This window comes from Rhinatrema bivittatum, chromosome 5 (assembly GCF_901001135.1).
Source record: "Rhinatrema bivittatum chromosome 5, aRhiBiv1.1, whole genome shotgun sequence".
In the NCBI taxonomy this organism is placed as follows: domain Eukaryota; kingdom Metazoa; phylum Chordata; class Amphibia; order Gymnophiona; family Rhinatrematidae; genus Rhinatrema; species Rhinatrema bivittatum.
Genome location: NC_042619.1, coordinates 313004267 through 313029097, shown reverse-complemented (window position 1 = coordinate 313029097; position 24831 = coordinate 313004267). Strand labels below are relative to the sequence as shown.

Here is a 24831-nt window from a genome sequence, read left to right as displayed (position 1 = left end):
ACGCATGAGTGACACGTATTTTAAAAACCGCTAATTAAGAGCACATAAGCCTGTGCTCATGCAAAAAAAAAAAGGGTGGTGGTGGAAAGGGGCGGGACCAACAGTTACGCGCATAGAGTAAATCCGTATTTTAAAACCGGCGGCCGCAGCGCACGGTGGCTCGTTAGCCATGTATATTTACTGCTGCTCCTGATGAGGATTAAATCTGCAAAAATCACTTTTTAGGCCTAACACAACAGGGTGAGGGGTCAGGGTCAACTGGGGGGAGTGCAAGATGAAGAACCAGATGGGTCTGGATGATCTTGAAATAGGCTGGGCAAACTGGTGGACTGCTTGGTAAAACTGGGAAAGTCCTTCACACATATTTTAAAATCCGCATACCTGCGCATTAAAGCTGACAAAATCCTAAGGAAGATACTCAAAATACATTTGCTCATGCTTTTAGATCCCAAAACTAAAATCTACTAGAAATATTCTCTATCAAAGTAGCCAGGCTGGGCATTACCCGTGAAAGGGCATTCTCAGTTGCAGGACCCATTACCTGGAATGCTGTTCCATAAAAATTACATTTAATAGCATGCAGCAAGACATTAAAAAAGGCATTAAATCTACCTATTTAAAATTGCGTTTGAAGATAGGTAAAAGTCCTCTAATCATTTTATTTTTTTTACATTGTTTTAACATCTTGTTTAATTTTATTGTTTTTATTTTCTTTTGTCTAATTGACTTAAATGTTTTAAATAATTCTCATGATTTGTACTTTAATTTATATTTTGCTATGAACTGTGGAATATGAGTTTTCAAATAAATAAATATTAGCTTAAATTTAGGTACACACACATACACATGGTAGGCGTATTTTAAATCATATATGAGCAACTGCACACATGATTTAAAATTCCATATATGGGCCCATATATGGGCACCTGCATGCTTGTTTTCAAGCTACTGTCATAGTTTTTTGGCACTTTTGAATTCTTTTTTTTTTTTCAAAACAAAAAATCAATTCACATATAATACATTGATTTCTATCATTTTAATCATGGTAAATCAATAGCAGGGCAGCAAATTTTCAAGGCCTCTTGACTAGCCAGGTCATCTAGTTGTTTGAAGATGATTCAGTTTTCTTTCATGCTCTCCTCCAAGGGGAACCAGAAACAGACATAGTGGTTCCCATCTTCTGGAACCTGTGACAATAACAAGACACACTAGAGGCAAGAGAGGAACGATAACACCTTTGGTCCTCTTTCCTTGAAGAACACAAGCAACTTGCTCATCTCAAGAATGACAAAACAGCTAAATTCACTGTTCAGGATAGGGAACAGTCCAGTTCACTACTGAAAAGGATATTCAGCTCATAAAGGGCTGGGTGAGACTTTCTTACTGAAACTCCATTCAAAAGGACATAATCTAGATGGTAAAACTTCTTTCCACTTTCAGTCAGATGATGTTTGTGTGTGTTCAAACCCATTGTCAAATTCTTCGTCTTCTTTTCTGCTTCCTTAAGATAATCTGAATGGTTCCTAATGAAAAGGGGGTCACTACCATTCTTAACCATTTTCCAGTCAACCAAGTGTCTCCTCAACAAAGTCCATCAAATGCAATGGCACATAAAGAAATTGCAGATCAAACAAGGATCTAACTTTGCTTCACACAATTCTCTCAGCCTGGGATATTCTGTCCAGTTCTGTGTTGGAAGCCACTAGGCTAGGAACTACTCATAACTAGTTTTTTACCTTTACAGGCAAGGGCTGATATATCCAGTCATTCCACTTTATGGGAATGAGTTCACTGCAGGTCATGGAGGAATCACTGGCTCCCAAAAGGGGTTTGGTTGCCTGACAATGGAGACACACTCCCTGTTGATGCTCCACAGCTGTACCCAGACTTATGAAGCTCCATGGACCTGTTGCAGTATTCTCTGTTGGTCTTGGGCCTACATACCAGCAGATTAATCACTGGGGTTACTACTTGTTCTACTTCCTTCTGCAAGACTTATGAATCCACGGCAGCAGCCCAGGCTCCTACTCTTGATATCCACTAAGAAGTGCTCCTCCAGAACCACAGGATGACACAATACTTCTGGTCGACCACTCCTCACATGAACGTCCTTTTCCTTTCCCTCGAGGGGATTTAGCAGGCCTATGAGGACTGGAGTCACTGAGATCCAAGGATTTCTCCTTAGGCCTCACATCTCCAACTGAACCTTGGGTAGATTGCCTCCATCTGGACAGTCTTCCCAAAACCAAGACAGGATCAGTCTTAGTGAGAAGAGATCTTCAGAGATCTCATGGGTCTCTCTTTTGGTAAAGTACCTGGCCTGAAATGGTGATTGCTTTTGGTCGTGGCAACTCTGGGCCCATTACTAAGATATCCCACTTGTGATGAAGAGTCAGTAGCTTTACTGTGCCCAGTGGCCTCCAATGCACTAGACAACCAGAGTAGTAAAAGAGGTTGATGGCATCATATATAATGCCAGGACCTCTTCATGAAGTTTTCCGCTACATCGGAAACAATAAGAACATAAGAAGTTGCCCAGCATCTTGTTTCCAACAATGGCCCAGTCCAGGCTACAAGTACCTGGCAAGTACCCAAACAATAACTAGATCCCATGCTACTGATGCTAGAAATGAGCAATGGCTATTCCCTAAGACTACATAATTAATAGCAGTTTATAGACTTCTCCAGGAATTTATCTAAATCTTTTTTAAACCCAGCTACACTAACTGCCTTAACCATATCCTCTGGCAATGAATTCCATAGCTTAATTGTGCAGTGAGTGAAAAAAAAAATATCTCCGATTTGTTTTAAATGTGCTAATTGCTAACTTTATGGAGTGTCCCCTAGTCCTTATATTATTGGAATGAGTAAATAACTGATTCATGATTTTATAGATCTCTATCATATCCCCCCTCAGCCCTCTCTTCTCCAAACTCAATAGCCCTAACCTCTTTAGCCTTTCTTTAAACGGGAACCATTCCTGTTGTTACTCCTTGGGAAGCGGGCTGGCTGTAGTAGCAGTGGTTGTAGCAGGAAAGGGTGAAATGGCAGACTGCCATCTCCCCCTCTGAATCAGACAGTGTCAGAAATCTTCACCTGTTAATCAATGTCTCAGACAATGATGCAAACAGTGATGTTTTTCTCTTTGATGGCTCCTTCAGTGATGCCGCAGTGTTGGTGGAATTCTCTATAAAACCAAAAATCTCACAGAACACAGCACTTTCACATAGCAGTTTCTGCCTTATGCAGACATGGACGTGCTCTGCCTGTCCTGTCATTCTATGCTCACAATTGGATGGGCTCAATGTCACTGGTATCATCAAAGACATACACAGATCACCTTTCTTTCTGAGGTTTTCACAAGATTCCTCCATCTTACCTAACCAGCAACAGGAACAGGTATTTTTTATGGTTTTTCATCAGATTTTATCATTTCTGAAAGTCCCAGATATTGATATTTTGGCATAGAATCACCCAGTTTCAGGCTTCCTGCACCTTTAGGTCCCATACTGGGCAACGTTTTATGAAACACCCCTTTCTTGGTACACCTTTAAGCTGAGTGGCACACTCAATACCAGGCCTTAGTTCCAACTGTCCTGAAATGCCCTGGCATAGATTCTGTGATGGGCGCAATAATTACCTTCAAGATCCAAGACATTTGGCTTGTTAAGTACCGAGGAAACATTTGACCCAAGGTAGTGATGTTACAAAATAAAAAGTCTTTACTAAACAGATCAAATCTGAAATTTGCATATGACAGACTTTCAGTATGAACAACCAAAAAGAAGATACTGAGAATTTACAAGGAGGTGGGGTTCTAATCCTTATTGGTGCGCCCCCCTGGAATACCCTCACTCCTTCTCCTGGAGTGTAAGGACCCCTTGGACAGATGCTGGGCTCCTGGCTCCCACGGATCTTTTTTGTACCTGACATTCCAAATACTTAAATCCTTCTCCTGCACTTGCTTCTCCTGCTGTCCTTTTTATTTTCCACACTCCTCGTTACCTTGGGACGGACACTCGACACTCACGTCTCACTCCTCCTGCAAAGATCTTTGTTCACACTTGGAACTCAGATCAGGGGTTTTCTTTCCCCCCACAGAAACAGGAAACGCAAGGTAAGAACTGAAACACTTTCCACCGCGTTGCTGGATCCCTCAGGAGCAGCTATTTATAGCGCGATATCAGAAGCACCTCCACAGGAGCTTTTCTGTGTGGACTTCTACGCTCGCCAAGGGGACTGAAGACAATGGGGCAGAAGGCAGACGTCCTCCCTTCCTGGAACTCCAAACCCCTGCAGAGAGAGGAGAGACTGGACTTAGTGACTGATATAAACGCTTTTATATTCCACAGCTTCCTAAAGTTCTCCAGTGTGGAGCACAACATAACATTCACAAAATATACATTGAACTAATGTAATCTCTAGCTTTCTTCCTCTCTCAACGCCAAATCTTCTGGCCCGAATATTCTTGGGCGTCACTGACCAACAGCCTGCCCTGTGCCACTGTGCCCATTCCCAAAGGGGAGTGCCGTAACAAATTGTTTAGTCCACTCACTACCCCGCCAATGCCAATATATCCTCCGCCGGGAGCAGAGGCCTCAGTGAAGGGGCCACAGACCCCTTTACGATAGTAGGGAACCCTTACATAAGTAAAAGGGAAAACATTGTGCAAATAGGCTGACTATATTAATGGAGGAAAAAGCCTTATTCTCTTTGCTGATGCCAGTGCTTTTTTAAGCTAGGTCAGTGGGGTTCTTAGGATCTTGTAGGTGGTGATGAATATAATTAAACTTACCTCCTTTATCTCCTCCCAAAATAATCCCAAACAAACCAAAACCAACACAAAACAAAGAAGCAGCATTTCTCTTTCAAAGACAAACTGTTAGAAGTCCTTGTGAAGCAGTTTCGGCTCCCAAAACAAGGAGCATAGGGCCTTATTTAATAATGACTTTTTCCATAGTGACACGAGTGTGGGGGAAGAGGGGAGGGAATTCCTTTTAGGTGTTCCTTACAAAGTAGAAAAGAAAGCATATACAGCTAAGGTCTGCGGGTAAGAAGTACCTGAAAGACTTTAACCCATGCGAGCTGTTTGAAAATTACTCTCCCAGTGTCTGCCTGCTTCTGACTGGCTGGCGGTCTGGTGATCTTGTATCACTGTGATCTGGTATCAGTGGGGAAACCTGTGAACCAATTTGGATATTTGATATTGAAACTGAGAAAATCAAGGTGTTTCTCTCGATCTTTTTTTTTTTTTTAAGTAAAGACCGCAAATTCTGTGTACAACTGGTGGGAGTACACATTTTCCACTTGTTGAATAAGGCCCATCATGTGAAATAAGGAGTGAGACTTTTCTTGCAGAGAACATAAATAATTCCTATCTGTCATAAATTTTGAGTCTAAGACATACAAAAGCTGCGTTACTATATTTCCTCTTCTAGTTCTTCCTCCTCCTCCCTATATGCCTACTTTCTTCTAGTTATGCTGCCAGTAAATTGTGTATTTTTTAAGTATACATAAGAAAAAGTTATCAATGATCTGACGTATATTAAATCTGTGAAATTTGTTACTACAGTCCATCATTCCTGCATGCGCATGCATGGTATTTATATAGACAAGAAAGCTATTGTTTTTAGTTATGCTTTTTCAACCTGCTTTACCAGAGGATGACTAGCTTTATAAAGGTAGATTGATAAGTCACTTTCTGAAAAATAGGCGCTCCACTATTAATGGAATATATTGTTTTCCAGCTAGCTCTTTGCACAGTCCATGAGTGAGAAGATAGAACTTAATCCTGATCTCTGGGGTTTGTTTGTTTTTTAATCTCTTGTAGCACTAGGAACTGAAGTTCTGATAGTGTCTAGCTCAAATGGGAGGGATCTATTGGTGCTTTAAGGATATCCTGTACACTTCAGCAGATTTTAACCTATACAATGTTGTCAATTCCCAGTAACCTCCGATTTTAAAATCTCTCTTTCTTCATTTCCAATCCTCAGCTGTCTGTGAGCATGGGTGCAAATATGGTGAATGTGTTGGCCCAAATAAATGCAAATGCTTCTCTGGATTTACTGGAAAAAGCTGCAACCAAGGTTTGTGAACATAAACCTTTTGCTATAAACTTCAGATTCTTGGTGTTAGTACTATGGTGTGGTTAATTGTGCTCTGATAAAGTCCTATCCTTGAAATAAGGATGTGCTCACTAATGTATTCTTTTCAAGACTGCTGCTATCATTACAATAAAACTTCCTGACAGTCTGGAACAAGCAGCTATTGTTGTTTGATCATTGGCTGGACCAAGATACCAAATTCCTGAATCTTTTTCATTACAAATATACATTTTAGTCAGATTTGGAAAGTATTGTTAATTTCTAAACCAATGTTATCAGTTAAATTATAGCAATCTAAAAATGTTTTAGTTTTATTAAACATGAAAATTAAATCACCAAAAAGTCATTAATATTTCTTGAAAGTACACAGCATATTTTCCCCAAACATGTTTTTTGAATTATTTACAGTTTTTGCTCTGTATTATAACACTTTTCACTGTTTCCACTTTCCAAATTTTCTTTCCAGGATGGATAACATGTTTAACTAGTAACTCATCTAATCTGTTTTTTTTTCTTAAACAGAATACTCTTGGTGAAAAAGACCTTCATTTTAACTTCTGCATAAAGGGTTTTATTAAATCAAATAATGTGCAAAACTGCCCTACTATATGAGGGTATAAGTAACTAACTTCCAAAATGTCTTCCTTTTCCTATAAAAACTGTATGATCTCAGAATTATTTTGACTTCCAAAATCATGAAAGCTACAGTACATGGAATTTTTTTGACTTTCAAAATGTAAAATGTAAATGAGCTTCTGTGGTTAGATTTGGTTAAAATAGAACTATCAGAATATCACATTCTTAACACCTACAAGACACCTTACAGGTGCTGAAACATTGGAGATTCTTCTCATGCGCAGAAACCATTTGGTTTTCTTGGGGGTTGCCAATTGTTTCCATTTTTCTGGACATAGTCTTTGATTTACCTTTTGTAATAATGAGTAAGTCGCTAACCCTAGATCCTCTTGCTTTTTTATATCAAATAATGAAATATCTTTTTCTTAGCTTTAAGCATTTAGAGTGAAAGGTAACCTACAGTTTCCTTACAGGAGGAATCTGCCTCTTCTTGAGCACATAGCTATAAGGTCAGAGAAGGTGTAGTAATGTTCAGATACTCCCAAATGGGTGGTACCTGAAGGTTGGAGAGATTGAGGAAAACTCGTATCGCAGAAGTTTCTGGGCTCTCTCTTCTGTAGGAGGCCCAGGATTCAAGGTCAGAGTCCTTGGGTTTCAAAGAGACAGTAATGCTTGGAGCGTGGGAATCTTGATAAGATTTGTATTGAGGGGGAAGCATGTGCCATGCTTCTAGCTCTTTTGGGAAGATCCACATCTCTGAGTTTGAAAGAGACATCCAGGAGTAGGACAGACTGCAGAGTCTCTGAATCTGCAGGCGTTTTCTGACTCGGGAGCGTAGTCAGCTGGAACTTCCTCAGAGGTGCAATATCAATGTGAATTCAGAGGAGAGCCTCAAAGGTAAAAAGGATACCATTCTTATCTAAGGTTTCCTACCCTGTACAGCTTGAAGATTTCAGGAAAGATACTGAGTCCCAAGGCTAACTCAAGCACCAGAAGAATCCCAAAGTCTAGGAAGTTCCCCAAGAGTAGCCTGAAGAAAGTGTTTGGATTCAAGGAAACCTCTGCATGCTTGAGAACTTATGTGACTGGATTTAGATGTTTCTCAAAGGAAATATATTTTCTGTCAGCTTATCACCATCAACGTTTCTTAGTAAACTCCTTTATTTTTGGAATAATACAAACTGGTGTGGAAGTGTATTTGTTTTTACACCCCAAGAGAACGTCCCTAGATCAAAAGACCTTCCCCCACCAGAGGAATTCCCAGGAGCCTATGCATGATAGCCTAGGAGAAACCAGATCAGTTCTGATTTGTAAGGGGTGGTTACAGGAGAAAGATTTAAAAATCCTGGAATCACAAACCACATTGGTAAAAGAGATTCCAGCAATACTTACAGGATAAAGCAAAGCACTAAAATAAAAGATGTAGAGATCTTACCAGTTCTCTACCAAAAGGATTGTTTCAATCAGTTGGGGAGGGAACAGAATAGTTAGTGTGGGTTTGTAGCTCAACCATGTGGAGACTAGAATAGTGTGCTCTTAAGTCAGAGCTTGCCTTGGCAACAGGTCTCCTCGCTCTTGTCTGCTTGAGTTCCAGAGTTGCTGTTCCTGTGTTCCTGTACCTGCATCCGTCTCCTGTTCCTGCTCCTGCTCTGGATTCCCAGTTCCTGTCCCTGCGCGCCAGTTCCTGCTCCATTGTCCTTCTTCCCTCGGACGGACCTTGGCTCTTGACCCAGACTGCTTCCTGACTACGCCTTCTGCTGCCTGCCTGTGACCTCTAGACTAGACCTGACCACATATTCTGCCGCCTGCCTCTGATCTCTGGACCGAACCTGACCACATCTTCTCCTGCCACAGTCTCTCAGTTCCTGGTTGCTTCCACCCTTTCTGGTCGTGTTCCCGGGATCATCCATGCAGAGGCCCACCTAAGACCAGCTGGCCCCAGCACCCAAGGGCTCAACCTACGGGGAACGTGGGCTGGTAGTGGCAAATCTTCAGCTGGCCTCTGCTTCCCATCCAGTCTCGCCACCTGACAGTGGGGCCCTGTTGGGGTTTCCCCTACAGGTGGCGCCAACAGCACCTCGGGCCAAGGGTCCATGCTCGCAACACTTTTACCTAGAATAAGGGTGGGCAACTTTCTGAAACATGCACACATCATGGTATTGTCTTTCTACACATTGCTTTCGAAATGTATCTGACCATGTACTAGGTGTAGCGAAAGGATTGCTTTTTGGCTTCTGTACTATCCCCACTCAGTCATTCATGCAGAGTATGACAGTGGAACGACTTCCCTGGGAGAGGCACCCTCATAGTATTTTTCAAGATGGGGGGAAAGAACATAAAACAACAAAGCACTATTGAGAAGGCAGAGTACAGATGGTCCATTTTTATACTTTCATCATTATGGGCTTTGGGATTTCCAAAATGGCATCTCATAGGAAATTCTTCATCCACCAATGGAAGCTTCAAAGCCATCAGCCTCTGGGACAGCACAAGATGATAGTTGGTGGACTTGTCCTTTAGCATTTAGTTAGTGTTCTGGTGGGCTAATTTAATTTGTATTTTTATATTGGGAGGGTAATTTTCAAATAGCCCACATTACTAAGTTTGCTTTGAAAATACTGGGGTGATTGGCCAAGTATGCATATATATTCCCTCACATAAAGTTACACCTCCACTTTGGAAGATGTAACATACGCACGTACTTTTTTTTTTTTTGCCAACTCCACCACAACTACGATCCCTGGAATGTATCTGCTCAGTTTGCAATAAAAGTACGGAAATAATCAGCCAAGCAATATTTTAGTACAGCCATTAACACGCAGAAAACCAGGTTTTATGCATGTAAATGGCTTCAAAAATTCTGCCGAACTTGCACAATCATCTTGCAACCTGCCGGTAAGTGCAGAAAAGCAGCTGTACCCTGCTGAAAGACATACTGCACCTATAACAGGTGCATGTGTGCTTCCCAGCGCATGTAATAAAATCTGTGGGCCACGCGCACATGCACGCCGGATTTTATCATCCGTGCGCACATGTGCAGGCGGTGCGCACAGGGGGGGGGCCTAATTTTATAAAAGTATGCGCAGCGACGAGATTGGGCCTCTCCCAGTTCCCTCCAATTAAGGAGCGGACTGGGAGGGAACTTTCCAACCCACCTAACTGACCTTCCTCCCTCTTCCCCTATCTTCCCCACCCCCTATCCCTATCCTAGCTAACCCCCAATTGCTATTTTACCTTTTGCATTCAGGAGCAGTAGCAACTTGCACGCGTCAGCAGGCTGCTGGCTTGCGTGTCCCCCGGCACAGTGGCAAATGGCTGCTGTGCCGGCCGCCTCCAGCCCCGCCCCTCCCCCTCCCCCCCCTGCTCCCTGGACCGCCCCTTTCTCTTGGCCCGGCCCTTCTGTGCGTAATGGGAGTTACGTGCGTGGCCCTTTTGAAAATGCGCACAGTGCACACAAGGCCCGGCCATGCGCATAACCCCCATTTTTTTATGCACTTGGCTATTTTAAAATTCTGCCTTACATCTCTAGAGCTCTTCCACCTTTGGATTTTTGCCCTTGAAATCATGCATATTTTGTACAGCTTGTGCATCGGTGGCACAAGCATAGTTCAGTGGAACAGCACTGATCTTAGCAAGCTCATAATTGCCACCTCCCTTGGTAATAGTACTGCACATACGGTTTACAAGCCCTCAGCTGTAGTAGGTTCCGCATGGTAACTTTCTATTCAGGCGATGCTGAGCCAGATGCTCTACCACTGAACTCTGCTTCACAAGCCATTGGCTCAGATTCTTTCCTTTGGGGAAACAGTTGTTTAAAAAAAAAAACATTTTTTTTTGAACATGTTTCAATGATATGTTTTCCGCAGATCTGAATGAATGTGGGCTGAAGCCACGTCCCTGTGAACACAGATGCATGAACACTCACGGTAGTTACAAGTGCTACTGTCTCAATGGGTACGTGCTGATGCCAGATGGCACATGTGCAAGTAAGTTACAGACATCACAAATGGTCCAAGATACAGTAAACACACCAGCCCTTTCAAAACTTTAGAGCAAGTACTGTTGTTGAGGAATTGTAATGTGGATATTGTACATAAAAAATCCCTTAATATTTTGCAGATTAAGACAGAGAATGAAATGTTATAAAAATAAGTTACTGAGGGAATATTTCTAGACATTCAGTCGTTCACCTGTCTCAGGCAGTTTGCAGACATGAGGCCAGATAGAAGGCACATGAGTGGATATTTGTGATGACAGATCTGTGAATGTTCTGAATTTTTTAAAAACAAATATTCAGTCTCCGATAGTGCCACACAATGGTGTAAAGATGCACGGAGAACTTTCCTTGTTCTTTGCTGAAAAAGCTCTAATTAATCAATACTGATCTGCTGACTTGCTAGTGTGACTGCAGCCCTGTTCTGCTGTTGGTTTTAAGATTCTAGGTCATGTGCCATGGTGAACTGTCAGTATGGCTGTGAAGAGGTCAAGGGTGAGGTCCGATGCCTATGCCCTTCATCCGGACTTCATCTGGGACCAAATGGGAGGACTTGTGTAGGTATGTTAGATCCTCATTTATTTATTTATTTATTTATTTAGATTTTTTATATACCGGCATTCGAGACAGCAGTCACATCATGCTGGTTCACATAAAACAGGGGTGCAAAGTAAACATAACAATAACAAAGTGCTGAAAAGGCAGTTACATATAACAAGGTGATAAGAACTTGGCTTAGAGGAAGAGAAAGGACAGGTTATTAATTTACACAAGTAAACGATAGGAGATAGGAGATTAATTTACACAATATTAATAATATAATAGGTTATTAATATATATATATTAATATATATATATTTATATATATATATATATATATATATATATATATTAATAATATAATAGGTTATTAATAATATAATAGGTTATTAATTTACACAAGTAAACGATAGGAGATAGGAGATAGGAGATTGATTCACCTGTGGCCCTACAACCTAATCGACATAGAATAGGAGACATTTCTCTACAGCACACTCAGTGCTGACCCAAGGAGTGTGTGTGTGGAGTCTGGCCCCGGTCCAAATTAACCACCGCCCTTCCTGGCACAATTATCATTTCTCGCCACCCCACCTCGGCACAAGCATTTCATTTCATTTAGCACTTACATGCTGCCTTTCTCCAAAAAGAACCCAGAGCAACTTAAATAATATCAAATAACATAAATGATTCACAAACAAATCAAAATAATCATTAAATATAATTACCATTAAATATAACATTTTTTATCCCTGGTAAAGCAGCTCAGGCCTTACTATGAAATGTAACGGTGTGTTGTTAAAATGAGGAACTTTCCAGAACTGGGAGGTGCTAGAGGAGTGCAGAAATGGTGGCATGACAAGGCAATGCCTTCTCCTAAAGGGGATGGTGTTTATAAAAGGTGCTTTCTCAAGCACTTGGGAGGAGATACAGAAGAGACGACCAGGGGTTGTGGTCTAAGAAAGTGACCTGGAGAGCTGAGACTCCCGCACGTCAAGAGGCCTGTGGTGCCGAGGATGAGACCTGCGGCTTTGGTAGGAGAGTGAGAAATGTTCCTATTTCTGGAGAAAAGCGGAGAGTGAAAAATTCCCAAGATGATTTTCAAAGGGGGTAAAGAAAATCCCTCAGTAGTCTAGGATTTTGCTATTCTGCCTTGGGGAGTCCACAGCTTGGGACAGAGTTGTGTCAGGAGAGGAGAATCCAGCACAGAATCAAAGGTCCTGAGGAGTAAAGGATCTTGGTGGGATTGGACTGGGGAAGCCCTGACTAGAGGACAATGTGTGAAGTAAAGAGAAATTGTGAGTGTAACAGAGTGCATGGTAGACCCTCCTTAAAAGGCTGGGATCAGACATTTAGCCTGGTCCACCTGAAGCCACAGACAGGAAGGGAGTTCTGTTCTGAGGGTGTTTTCCCTAGAAAGGGATAAAAAGTTAGGCCCAGAGAGAACAAGGGGCCCCAGGGGAAGAGATGTGAGTCAGGTAAAGGCCAATACAACGAGCTGGGAATTACATTGTTGTATTTTTTGCTTTTGAAACATGCTAAGGTAAACAGCGCTGTTGCTGTTTCTTTTTCAGCAAGTAATAAAAAGTTTATGAGCAAAGAGCCAGATTCTAGCCTGAAGCTATTCTCTGGCCAGCTACAAACTGCTCACCGTACCGCAGTGAGTAACATCTGCGCTGTGGTGGAAGGTTTGGAAGTATAAAGCTGTTTGCATTTTTGCTTCAACTTGTGCTACTGAAGTGAATTTCTCGCTGTTGTTCTGCTCTTCTTGGATTTTTTTTTTTTCCTGTGGACTTTGAATAAATTCTATCTAGCTTTTGGAATAGCAATATGGTGTGGTCCTCTGGGTTTTTTTTACTGGAATGAGTGACATTCTCGCTTTGTGCTTCCCAGCTTTTGATGGTCCCCCAACTGGTTTGAACTCTGCCTGTCTGTATCTTTTTCAGAACTGTTCTGGGGCTGAAAAGGGCAATTCACCATCTTGCAGCCACCAAAGGTGACCCCGACAAACGGGAAGATCCATCCCCATCTTCTCTCTCTCTCTCCCTATCCTCTCCCCTTGGAACAAGCATCAGCCCTTTACCCTCCCAGTGGGACAATCGTCATCTTTCCCTCATCCCCTCACTCCAGCATCATCTCTTTCCAACCCCCAGTATAATAATCATCTCTCTCTCTTACCCCACCTCCTCCCCAGCACAAACATCATTTCTCTCTCCTTTCCCACAACCCCCGCAGCCCCCCTCCCACATACACACAAATACACTCATCCCTCTCCCCTCTCCCTGACACAACCATCACCTTTCTTTCTTCTCCTCCACCCCTCATTCATCTCTCTCCCCTACCCTGGCATGATCCCCTCCGGCTGGCAGGAATCAGAGAGTAGTGCTTCTTATCTGCAGTTGCCTCCTTTTCCTCTGTCAGCTTTGATCTGTGCATGGCCAGTGGGTACTGAAAGACTATGGAGCTTTTCATTGTTCACACTTCAGATGTAAGCTAGCAGAGGATCCACAAATAAAAAGCGCTGCTCTCAAGCTCATCATTCTGGCTGGCGGGAATCTCACTGAAGGGCAGGAATTTGAATGAGCATCGCCAGAAGTTGCTGAGCCACAGGGGTGTGGAGTCCTCAAAGCGCAGGATCCTAGGAAGTTGCCCTGATTCCACACACCCCTAGCCCCAACAGCTTGAATGCAGTTTAACACACAGTCAAGCACTCCAGATGTGCTATGTCTGTAGAGAACCCTTTGGATCTCCAGTGGTTGGCCCTAGTCAAAACCTAGGTTAGAGAAACTGTAGGAGTAAGTTATAGCACCCCTGTGTGGGGGCTGCAGTGATAGGCTGCTGCCTGTTAAGTGCAGGCAGGTTCACAGATCAGTATGGCATTTTCAGATAGAACATAAGAAGTTGCCATGCTGGGTCAAACCAAGGGTCCATCAAGTCCAGCATCCTGGTCCAACAGTGGTCAATCCAGGTTACATGTACTTGGCAAGTACCCAAACATTAAATAGATCCCACGCTACTGATGCCAGTAATAAGCAGTGGCTATTACCTGTGAGCTTGATTAATAGCAGTTTATGGACTTCTCCAGAAACTTATCCAAACCTTTTTTTTAAATCCAGCTACAGTAATTTTCCAGCAACGTATTCCAGAGCTTAATTGTGCATTGAGTGAAAAAGAATTTTAACCAATTTTTTTTTGTCTATTTGCTAATTCATGGAGTGTCCACTAGTCTTTCTATTATCAAAAAGAGTAAATAATGATTCACATTTACCCATTCTAGTCTTCTGATGATTTTAAAGACCTCTATAATATCCCACCTCAGCCGTCTCTTCTCCAAGCTGAACAGCCCTAACCTCTTCAGCCTTTCCTCATAGGGGAGCTGTTCTGTAGTGTTCCGCGCCCGCGGACGGCTGCGGGCACGGCCCCCTACCTCTTCTGCCGACCAGGCCAGCGGTAGCATCGGGGCCGACTGCCCTGCTCTGAGCTCGGCACCCCCGCGTGGCGGCGCAGGCCTTCGGGCTGGCCGCCGGGATCGGAGCCGTCCCTGCTCCTCCCTCGCGGCCGCTGCTGCTCTCCTCCGCGGCCCGGATCCAAGATGGCTGCCGCCATCCTTAGGCACGAGGCCGCACCTCTTCACTAGATTTAAAGGGACCTCGTCCCTTTAATTGCCTGCAGCTGATTCCTATCTACAGGGCCAGAGGAAGTATATAAGGAGACTTCCTCTGACCATTCCTCGACTTGGCAACGTCTCCTGTGAGAGTTGAGTCTTCTTGCTTTGGTGAGTCTTCTTGCTTCGGTGAGTTCCAGCGTCTTGACTCCTTGTTCCAGTTTCGTCTTGGTATTCCTGGTTCCAGACTTTGGATCGGCTGTTTCCTGGTATTGACTTCAGATTGGCTAGCGGTGATTCCTGGTATTGACTTCGGACTGGCAAGCGGTGATTCTCTGGTGTGTTGCTTCGGACTGGCAAGTGGTGATCCCTCGGTGTGTGACCTCGGACTGGTAAGCGACGACCCTCTGGCACTTGACCTTGGACCTCTTCCTGACCATCCTTCAAGGGCCCACCTAAGTCCCAGCGGCGTGGGTCTCTACGAGCTCCTCCCGGGGGGACCGCGGGCTTCCAGGGATGAAGCTCCAGACAGCCCTTGCACCGTACATCTGTTCCTTGACCTCTCAAAGGTCCACCTAAGTCCCAGCGGTCCGGGTCCCTACGGGCTCCTCCTGGGGGGACCGCAGACTTCCAGAGGCGAAGACACACCTCCGTTCCTTGACGTCATGACTCTTCATCTGCCTTCACAGTCGCATCCGTCTCCAGTGCCGAGGGTCAGTTGGTCACCTCTTCTGTTCCTTCTTCGCCACCCGATGGGAGAACCTACGGATCTTCCTCCAAGGTATACTATCCTTCCATCGGCCCAAGGGTCCACAAGCCTGAGCATAACATGTGCCATCCACTTTATCATTTTGGTCGCCCTTCTCTGTACCTACTCAAATGCAACTATATCTTTTTTGAGATGCGGTGATCAGAATTGCACACAGTATTCAAGGTGCGGTCTCACCATGGAGCAATACAGAGCCATTATGGTATTCTTCATTTTATTCACAATTCCCTTCCTAATAATTCCTAGCATTTTTTTGCTTTTTTGACCACCACAGCACCACCACAGCCGACTATTTCAATGTATTATCTACTATGACGCCTAGAACGTTTTCCTGGGTGGTAACTCCTAATGTAGACCCTAACATCGTGTAACTACAGCAAGGGTTATTTTTCCCTATATGCATCACCTTGCACTTGTCCACATTAAATTTCATCTGCCACTTAGAAGCCCAGTCTTCCAGTTTCGCAAGGTCCTTCTGCAATTTATCACAATCTGCTTGAGATTTAATTACTCTGGAGAATTTTGTGTCAACACAAATTTGATCACCACACTTGTCGTATCCCTTTCCAGATCATTTATAAATATATTGAAAAGCATCGGTCCAAGTACAGATACCTGGGGCATTCCCCTGTTTACCTTTTACCACTGAGAAAACTGACCATATAATCCTATACTCTGTTTCCTTTTAACCATTTTGCAATCCACGAAAGAACATCGCATCGTATCCCATGAATTTACAGTTTTCTTAGATGCCTCTCATGAGGGACTTTGTCAAACACCTTCTAAAAATCGAAATACACTATATCTACTGGTTCATCTTTATCTACATGCTTATTAACCCCTTCAAAAAATGTAGCAGATTTGTGAGGCAAGAACTTCCCTTGGGTAAATCCATGCTGACTGTGTTCCATTAAACCATGTCTTTCTCTATGTTCTGTGATTTTGTTCTTTAGAATAGTTTCCACTATTTTTCTCGGCCATGAAGTTAGGATCACAGGTCTCCATTTCCCAGATTACCTCTGGAGCCCTTTTTAAATATCAGGGTTATATTGGCCACTCTCCAAGTACAATGGCCAATTGTAATAATAGGTTACAAATGTTTACTAATAGATATGAAATTTCATTTTTGAGTTATTTCAGAATCCTGGGGTATATACCACCCTGTCCAGGTAATTTGCTACCCCTTAGTTTGTCAATCTGGCATACTACATCTTCCAGGTTCACTGTGATTTTGTTCAGTTCATCTGAATCATCACCCTTGAAAACTATCTCCAGAACCGGTAACTCCCCAACATCCTCATTAGTAAACACGGAAGCAAAGAATTCATTTAGTCTTTCCATGATGTCCTTATCTTCTCTAAGAGCCCCTTTAACCCCCGATCATATGACGATCCAGTTGAATTCCTCGTAGTTTTCCTGCTTCGGATATATTTTTAAAGTTTTTATTATGGGTTTTTGCCTCTATGGCCAAATTCATTTCAAATTCTCTCTTAGCCTGACTTATCAATGTTTTACATTTAGGGGTAGATTTTAAAAAAGAGCGCGATCGCGTACTTTTGTTCGTGCAGCAGGCGCAAACAAAAGTACGCTGGATTTTATAAGATACGTAAATCTACGCGCGCCAGCGGACTGCTGGCGCACCGTCATCTGACCCGGGGGCTGGTCCGGAGGCCTCGACCACGTCCCCGGGCCAGCGCCACGCCCCCGGTCCCGCCCCGAAACGCCACGTCATTCGGCCCCACCCCCGACACGCCCCCTTAAAAAAACCCCGGGACTTACGCGCGTCCCGGGGCTCTGCGCGCGCCGGCGGCCTATGCAAAATAGGCACGCCGGCGCACGAGGGCCCTGCTCACGTAAATCTGGGCGGATTTACGCGAGCAGGGCATTTAAAATCCGCCCGTTAATTTGACAATGCTTATGCTTTTTCCTATTTTCTTCAGATGGATTCTTCTTCCAATTTTTGAAAGAATCTTTTTGGCTAAAATAGCTTCTTTTATCTCACCTTTTAATCATGCTGATAATCATTTGGCCTTACTTCCACCTTTCTTAATGCAAGGAATATATCTGGACTGCACTTCTAAGATGGTATTTTTAAACAATGTCCATACCTGTTAACAGTCTTAACCTTTGCATCTGAACCTTTCAATTTTGTTCAATTTTCTTCATTTTATCAAAGTTTATTGCCCCCCCCCCCCCTTCCAATCATTAGTTCAAATTTGATCATGTTATGATCACTATTTCCAAGAGGCTCTACCACTATTACCTCTCTCACCAAATCCTGTGTTCCACTAAGAATTAGATCTAAAATAGTTCCATCTCGTGTAGGTTCCTAAACCAATTGCTCCATGAAGCAGTCATTTATTCCATCCAGGAACTTTACCTCTTAGCATGTCCTGATGTTACATTTACCCAGTCAATATTGGGGTAATTGAAATCTCCCATTATCAGTGCACTATCTAATTGGTTAACTTCCCTGATTTCATTGTCCGTGTCACATTTTTTCCAGGGAGAGGGTAGTATACTGCTATCACTACTCTTATCCAGCACACAGGATTTCTACCCATAAAGATGCTACTGTGCATTTAGACTCTTGTATGACCTTTATCTCATTGGACTCTGTGCCCTCCTGGACATAAAGTGCGCCCCCCAAGTTGAACCTCCCTATCACTGCAATATAATTTGAACCCTGGTTTAGCACTGTCCCATTGGTTATCCTCCTTCCACTAAGTCTCTGTGATGCCAATTATGTCAATCTCATCATTCACTGGTATGCACTCTAACTCTCCCATCTTTCTTCTTTAGACTTCTCGCATTGGCATATAGACATTTCAAAGTGTGTTTTTTTGGTTTGTATTAATTTGCTTTTCAGTTGATAGGGATAATTTGGAATTCTTTAGCTCAGGTGATTCTTTACTTATAGGCACATGGACTACTTTTGCTTTTATTAAAACCTCTCTGTTGGGATGCCCTAACTCTCCTGTCTCATTAGTATCCTTCAACGATACCTCCCTCCGAACCATGCACTGCTGAGCAATTGTCGGCTTTCCCCCTTGTTCTAGTTTTAAAGCTGCTCTATCTCCTTTACCTTGAAAGCCAGATTGACAAACTGAAGAGCAGAAAATCACCTGGACCTGATGATATACACCCCAGGGTTCTGAAAGAACTAAAAAATGAAATTTCAGACCTATTTCAATTAATTTGTAACCTATCATTAAAATCATCCATTGTAACTGAAGACTAGAAGATGGCCAATATAACCCCGATATTTAAAATGTTATTCTTGCCGCCCGCAGCTGCCCCGCGACGTGGTCCTCTCACCTTCTCAGATGGATTCCAGTGCCTGGCTCCTCTTCTCTGGCGGCGATGGACCGCCAGCTCCAACCTCGGGTTCCCTCCAGTGCCTCCGGTCCTGCCACACTACCCAGTGTTGCCAGCCAATATGTCCCTGTTCGTTGGGCCTCTCTGCGTGGCCCGCAGAGAGACGCCACCATCAGCTCCGCGCCCCTTCCTAGGTGCGCGCACATCACTAGTTCTTTTAAAGAGCCCGCGGCAGGAACCTGGCCGAAGACCCGGATGCTGAAGTCAGACTCTTTAGCGTATAAAAGCTCAGGCCTCGCTCCATAGTGTTGCCTTTGTAACAGGTCTCCTCGTATTCCGAGTACTCGTTGCTGATCCTTGAATTATGTCTTCATGGTGTTCCTGTTTCTTATGGTTCCCGGTTCCTGTTCTCTGTGTTCCTGTTCGTCTGTGTGTTGGACTGACTCCTGGATTTGGCCATCACTGTGCCTGACCTCCAGCCCTGGGCCTCCGCTATGCCTGCCACTCTTCAGCTTCTCTCCAGGCCCGGACCTCCGCTACATCTGACTACTCTTCAGTTTCTCTCCAGCCCTGGACCTCCACTATGCCTGACTACTCTTCAGCTTCTCTCCAGCCCCAGACCTTTGCTATATCTGACCACGTCTGCCTTCTCCACGCCCTGATCATTGCTTTAATTGACTATGCCTGCCTTCTCCGTGTCTTGACTATTGCTTTGATTGACTACGCCTGCCTTCTCTGTGCCCTGACCATTGCTTTGAATGACTATGTTACAGACTCTCCTTTGTCCAGAGTTCTACACTGCTTGCCACAACTTCCACTTGCTGCTGGCTCTGATCCTCGCCTGTCAGTGACACCTATTCTCTGGACGTGGACTTACAAGGCTTAAGCCTTCCTTTGCTTGAGCGCCTCCAGTTACTTATCATTCCTTTGGCGCCTGAGTTCCTGTACCGAATCCTGTCCAGGATAGGACTATGCCATCTACTGGCTGCTGTCTCTGGGCTGAACAACCTTCCATCCATAACGAACTCTGAGGCCCACCTAAGTCCTGCCGGCCCCGGCACCCAAAGGCTCAACCTGAGGGGAACGAGGGCTGGTATAGGTGAAGCTCCAGCAGCCTCCAGCTTCAGCCCACTTCACCTGCTGATGGTGGCGACCCGTAGGTCCTCGCCTATGGGTTGCGTCAACACCACCTCAGCCCAAGGGTCCACCTCCGACACAACATAAAAAGGGCTCCAGGGATGATCTGGGAAACTAGGCCAGTGAGCTTGACTTCAGTGCTGAGAAAAATCATGGAAACTGTTATAAAGAATAAAATCACAAAACATTTAGATAGACATTGTTTAATGGGAGGCAGCCAGCATGGATTTACCCAAGGGAAGTCTTGCCTCACAAATCTCCTACATTTCTTTGAAGGGGTGAATAAATATGTGGACAAAGATGAACCAGTAGATGAGGTGTATTTGGATTTTCAGAAGACATTCATCAAAGTCCCTCATTAGAGGCTTCTAAGAAAACTAAAACGTCATGGGATAGGAGGCGATGTCCTTTTGTGGATTGCAAACTTTAAAAGACAGGAAACAGAGAGTAGGATTAAATGGCCTGTATTCACAATGGAAAAAGGTAAACAATGGAGTGCCTCAGGCATCTGTACTTGGACCAGTGCTTTTTAATACCTTTATAAATGATCTGGAAAGGGGTATGACAACTAGTGAGGTGATCAGATTTGAGGATAAAACAAAATTATGCAGCATAGTTAAATCTAAAGTAGATTGTGATAAATTGCAGGAGGACCTTGTGAGACTAGAAGATTGGACTTTCTAATAGCAGATGAAATTTAATGTGGAAAAGTGCAAGGTGATGCATATAGAGAAAAATAACCCTTGCTGTAGTTACACAATGTTAGATTCTATCTTAGGAGTTACCACCCAGAAAAGAGATCTAGGCATCATAGTGGATAATACATTGAAATCGTCGGCTCAGGGTGGTTGTGGTCAAAAAAGCAAACAGAATGTTAGGAATTATTAGGGAATGGAAAATAAAACAGAGGATGTCACAATGCCTCTGTATTGCTCCATGGTGAGACCACATGCTGAATACTGTGTGCAATTCTGGTTGCCGCAATTAAAAAAAGATATAGTTACACAGGAGAAAGAGTAGAGAAGGGCAACCAAAATGAAAAGGAATATGGAACAGCTCCCCTATGAGGAAAGGCTAAAGAAGTTAGGGCAGTTCAGATTAGAGAAGAGATGACTAGGGGGGATATGACACAGGTCTACAAAATCAATGCAAGGACGGGCAGGTTAATGTAAATCAGTGATTTACTCTCTCAGATAACAGAAGAGCACTCCATGAAGTTAGGAAGTAGCTCATTTAAAACAAATCAAAGAAATTTATTTTTCATTCAGCGACATAATTCATTGCCAGAGGATGTGGCTATGGCAGTTAGTGTAACTGGGTTTAAAACAGGTTTGAATAAGTTCCTAGAGGAAAAATCCATAAACTGCTATTAATTAATAAGGAATAGTAACTTGAGATCTATTTGTTTGGGTACTTGCCAGGTACTTGCAACTTGGCTTGGCCATTGTTGGAAACAGGATGCTGGGCTTGATGGACTCTTGGTCTGACCCAGTATTAGAGATGTGAATCGTTTTCCATATCGTCTTAACGATAGAAATCGTGTGGCAGGGCAAGAAAATCGTGTTAGGCACGATTTTTTAGTTAAAAAATCGTTAAAAATCGTTTTTTTCCGATTAGTGCGCACTAACTCGAGTTAGTGCGCACTAACGGGAGTTAGTGCGCACTAACTGAAAATGATACAATTTGACACTTTTCAGGTCAGTTAAGGTCAGTTTAGGAATGAATATGTATTCCTATTGGCTGCCCTCTTATTTATTCATGTTACCAAGCTTCCCACTGACAGTATATGGGGGATGGGAAATGGAAACAGTTGGTAGCTTGACAAAACAAGTAATGTGATCAATGTGACTAGAACTTGTGCCCTAACCCTGATACCAGGGGTATTGTGATCTTCCTGCACACAGTGCCCTATCCCTATTAATACCAGGAGTGTTGTGATCTTCCTGCACACAGTGCCCTAACCCTGGCACCAGGGGTGTTGTGATCTTCCTGCACACAGTGCCCTATCCCTATTAATACCAGGAGTGTTGTGATCTTCCTGCACACAGTGTCCTATCCCTATTAATACCAGGAGTGTTGTGATCTTCCTGCACACAGTGCCCTAACCCTGGCACCAGGGGTGTTGTGATCTTCCTGCACACAGTGCCCTATCCCTATTAATACCAGGAGTGTTGTGATCTTCCTGCACACAGTGCCCTATCCCTATTAATACCAGGAGTGTTGTGATCTTCCTGCACACAGTGCCCTAACCCTGGCACCAGGGGTGTTGTGATCTTCCTGCACACAGTGCCCTATCCCTATTAATACCAGGAGTGTTGTGATCTTCCTGCACACATTGCCCTAACCCTGGCACCAGGGGTGTTGTGATCTTCCTGCACACAGTGCCCTATCCCTATTAATACCAGGAGTGTTGTGATCTTCCTGCACACAGTGCCCTAACCCTGGCACCAGGGGTGTTGTGATCTTCCTGCACACAGTGCCCTATCCCTATTAATACCAAGAGTGTTGTGATCTTCCTGCACACAGTGCCCTAACCCTGGCACCAGGGTTGTTGTGATCTTCCTGCACACAGTGCCCTATCCCTATTAATACCAGGAGAGTTGTGATCTTCCTGCACACAGTGCCCTAACCCTGGCACCAGGGTTGTTGTGATCTTCCTGCACACAGTGCCCTATCCCTATTAATACCAGGAGTGTTGTGATCTTCCTGCACACAGTGCCCTAACCCTGGCACCAGGGGTGTTGTGATCTTCCTGCACACAGTGCCCTATCCCTATTAATACCAGGAGTGTTGTGATCTTCCTGCACACAGTGCCCTAACCCTGGCACCAGGGGTGTTGTGATCTTCATGTACACAGTGCCCTATCCCTATTAATACCAGGAGTGTTGTGATCTTCCTGCACACAGTGCCCTATTCCTGATACCGGGGGTGTTGGGATCTTCTTGCACACATCCCGGTATCAGGGATAGGGCACTGCATGCAGGAAGATCACAACACTCCTGGTATCAGGAATAGGGCACTGTGTGCAGGAAGATCACAACACCCTTGGTATTAGGGATAGGGCACTGCGTGCAGGAAGATCACAACACTCCTGGTATTAATAGGGATAGGGCACTGCATGCAGGAAGATCACAACACCCCTGGTATCAGGGATAGGGCACTGTGTGCAGGAAGATCACAACACCCTTGGTATTAGGGATAGGGCACTGCGTGCAGGAAGATCACAACACTCCTGGTATTAATAGGGATAGGGCACTGCATGCAGGAAGATCACAACACCCCTGGTATCAGGGATAGGGCACTGTGTGCAGGAAGATCACAATACCCCGGAGGAGTGAGGGTCAGGTAGCTCCCCCCTGTCTGTGAAGCCAGCCTCTCACTAGTAATGCAGGGAGGGAGCTGTCTCAGACTTCACCATCCTCCCCCCCCCCCCCCCTCACCCACACACCATTCACTAGCTGGGACATGGGGGAAGTCAGGAGTGAGGGTCAGGCAGCTCCCCCCTGTCTGTGAAGCCAGCCTCACACTAGTAATGCAGGGAGGGAGCTGTCTCAGACTTCACCATCCTCCCCCCCCCCCCCCACCCACACACCATTCACTAGCTGGGACATGGGGGAAGTCAGGAGGGAGGGGCAGGCAGCTCCCCCCTGTCTGTGAAGCCAGCCTCTCACTAGTAATGCAGGGAGGGAGCTGTCTCAGACTTCACCATCCTCCCCCCCCCCTCACCCACACACCATTCACTAGCTGGGACATGGGGGAAGTCAGGAGTGAGGGTCAGGCAGCTCCCCCCTGTCTGTGAAGCCAGCCTCTCACTAGTATTGCAGGGAGGGAGCTGTCTCAGACTTCACCATCCTCCCCCCCCCCCCTCACCCACACACCATTCACTAGCTGGGACATGGGGGAAGTCAGGAGTGAGGGTCAGGCAGCTCCCCCCTGTCTGTGAAGCCAGCCTCTCACTAGTAATGCAGGGAGGGAGCTGTCTCAGACTTCACCATCCTCCCCCCCCCCCCTCACCCACACACCATTCACTAGCTGGGACATGGGGGAAGTCAGGAGTGAGGGTCAGGCAGCTCCCCCCTGTCTGTGAAGCCAGCCTCACACTAGTAATGCAGGGAGGGAGCTGTCTCAGACTTCACCATCCTCCCCCCCCCCCCCTCACCCACACACCTTTCACTAGCTGGGACATGGGGGAAGTCAGGAGTGAGGGTCAGGCAGCTCCCCCCTGTCTGTGAAGCCAGCCTCTCACTAGTATTGCAGGGAGGGAGCTGTCTCAGACTTCACCATCCTCCCCCCCCCCCTCACCCACACACCATTCACTAGCTGGGACATGGGGGAAGTCAGGTGTGAGGGTCAGGCAGCTCCCCCCTGTCTGTGAAGCCAGCCTCTCACTAGTAATGCAGGGAGGGAGCTGTCTCAGACTTCACCATATTCCCCCCCCTCACCCACACACCATTCACTAGCTGGGACATGGGGGAAGTCAGGAGTGAGGGTCAGGCAGCTCCCCCCTGTCTGTGAAGCCAGCCTCTCACTAGTAATGCAGGGAGGGAGCTGTCTCAGACTGGTATCAGGGATAGGGCACTGAGTGCAGGAAGATCACAACACCCCTGGTATCAGGAATAGGGCACAGGTTCTAGTCATATTGACTGATCACATTACTTTTTTTGTCAACTACCAACAGTTTTCATTTCCCATCCCCCCAACCATCACCTCAGTTGGAACCTTGGTAACATCAATAGATAAGAGGGCAGCCAGCCAATAGGAATACATATTCATTCCTAACTGACCTTTACTG

General features: G+C 44.7%; 1 protein-coding gene across 2 annotated transcripts in view; it reads left to right on the top strand.

The window, feature by feature from the left end:
- EGFL6 (EGF like domain multiple 6) overlaps nucleotides 1–24831 on the top strand; it is a 149488-nt gene that overhangs the window by 52914 nt on the left and 71743 nt on the right. For both annotated transcript variants that reach the window (XM_029604336.1, XM_029604335.1), the window contains exons 3-5: nucleotides 5994–6086; nucleotides 10547–10666; nucleotides 11116–11235. In XM_029604336.1, coding sequence (XP_029460196.1) covers nucleotides 5994–6086; nucleotides 10547–10666; nucleotides 11116–11235 — 333 coding nt within the window. The remainder of the gene's footprint in view (nucleotides 1–5993; nucleotides 6087–10546; nucleotides 10667–11115; nucleotides 11236–24831) is intronic.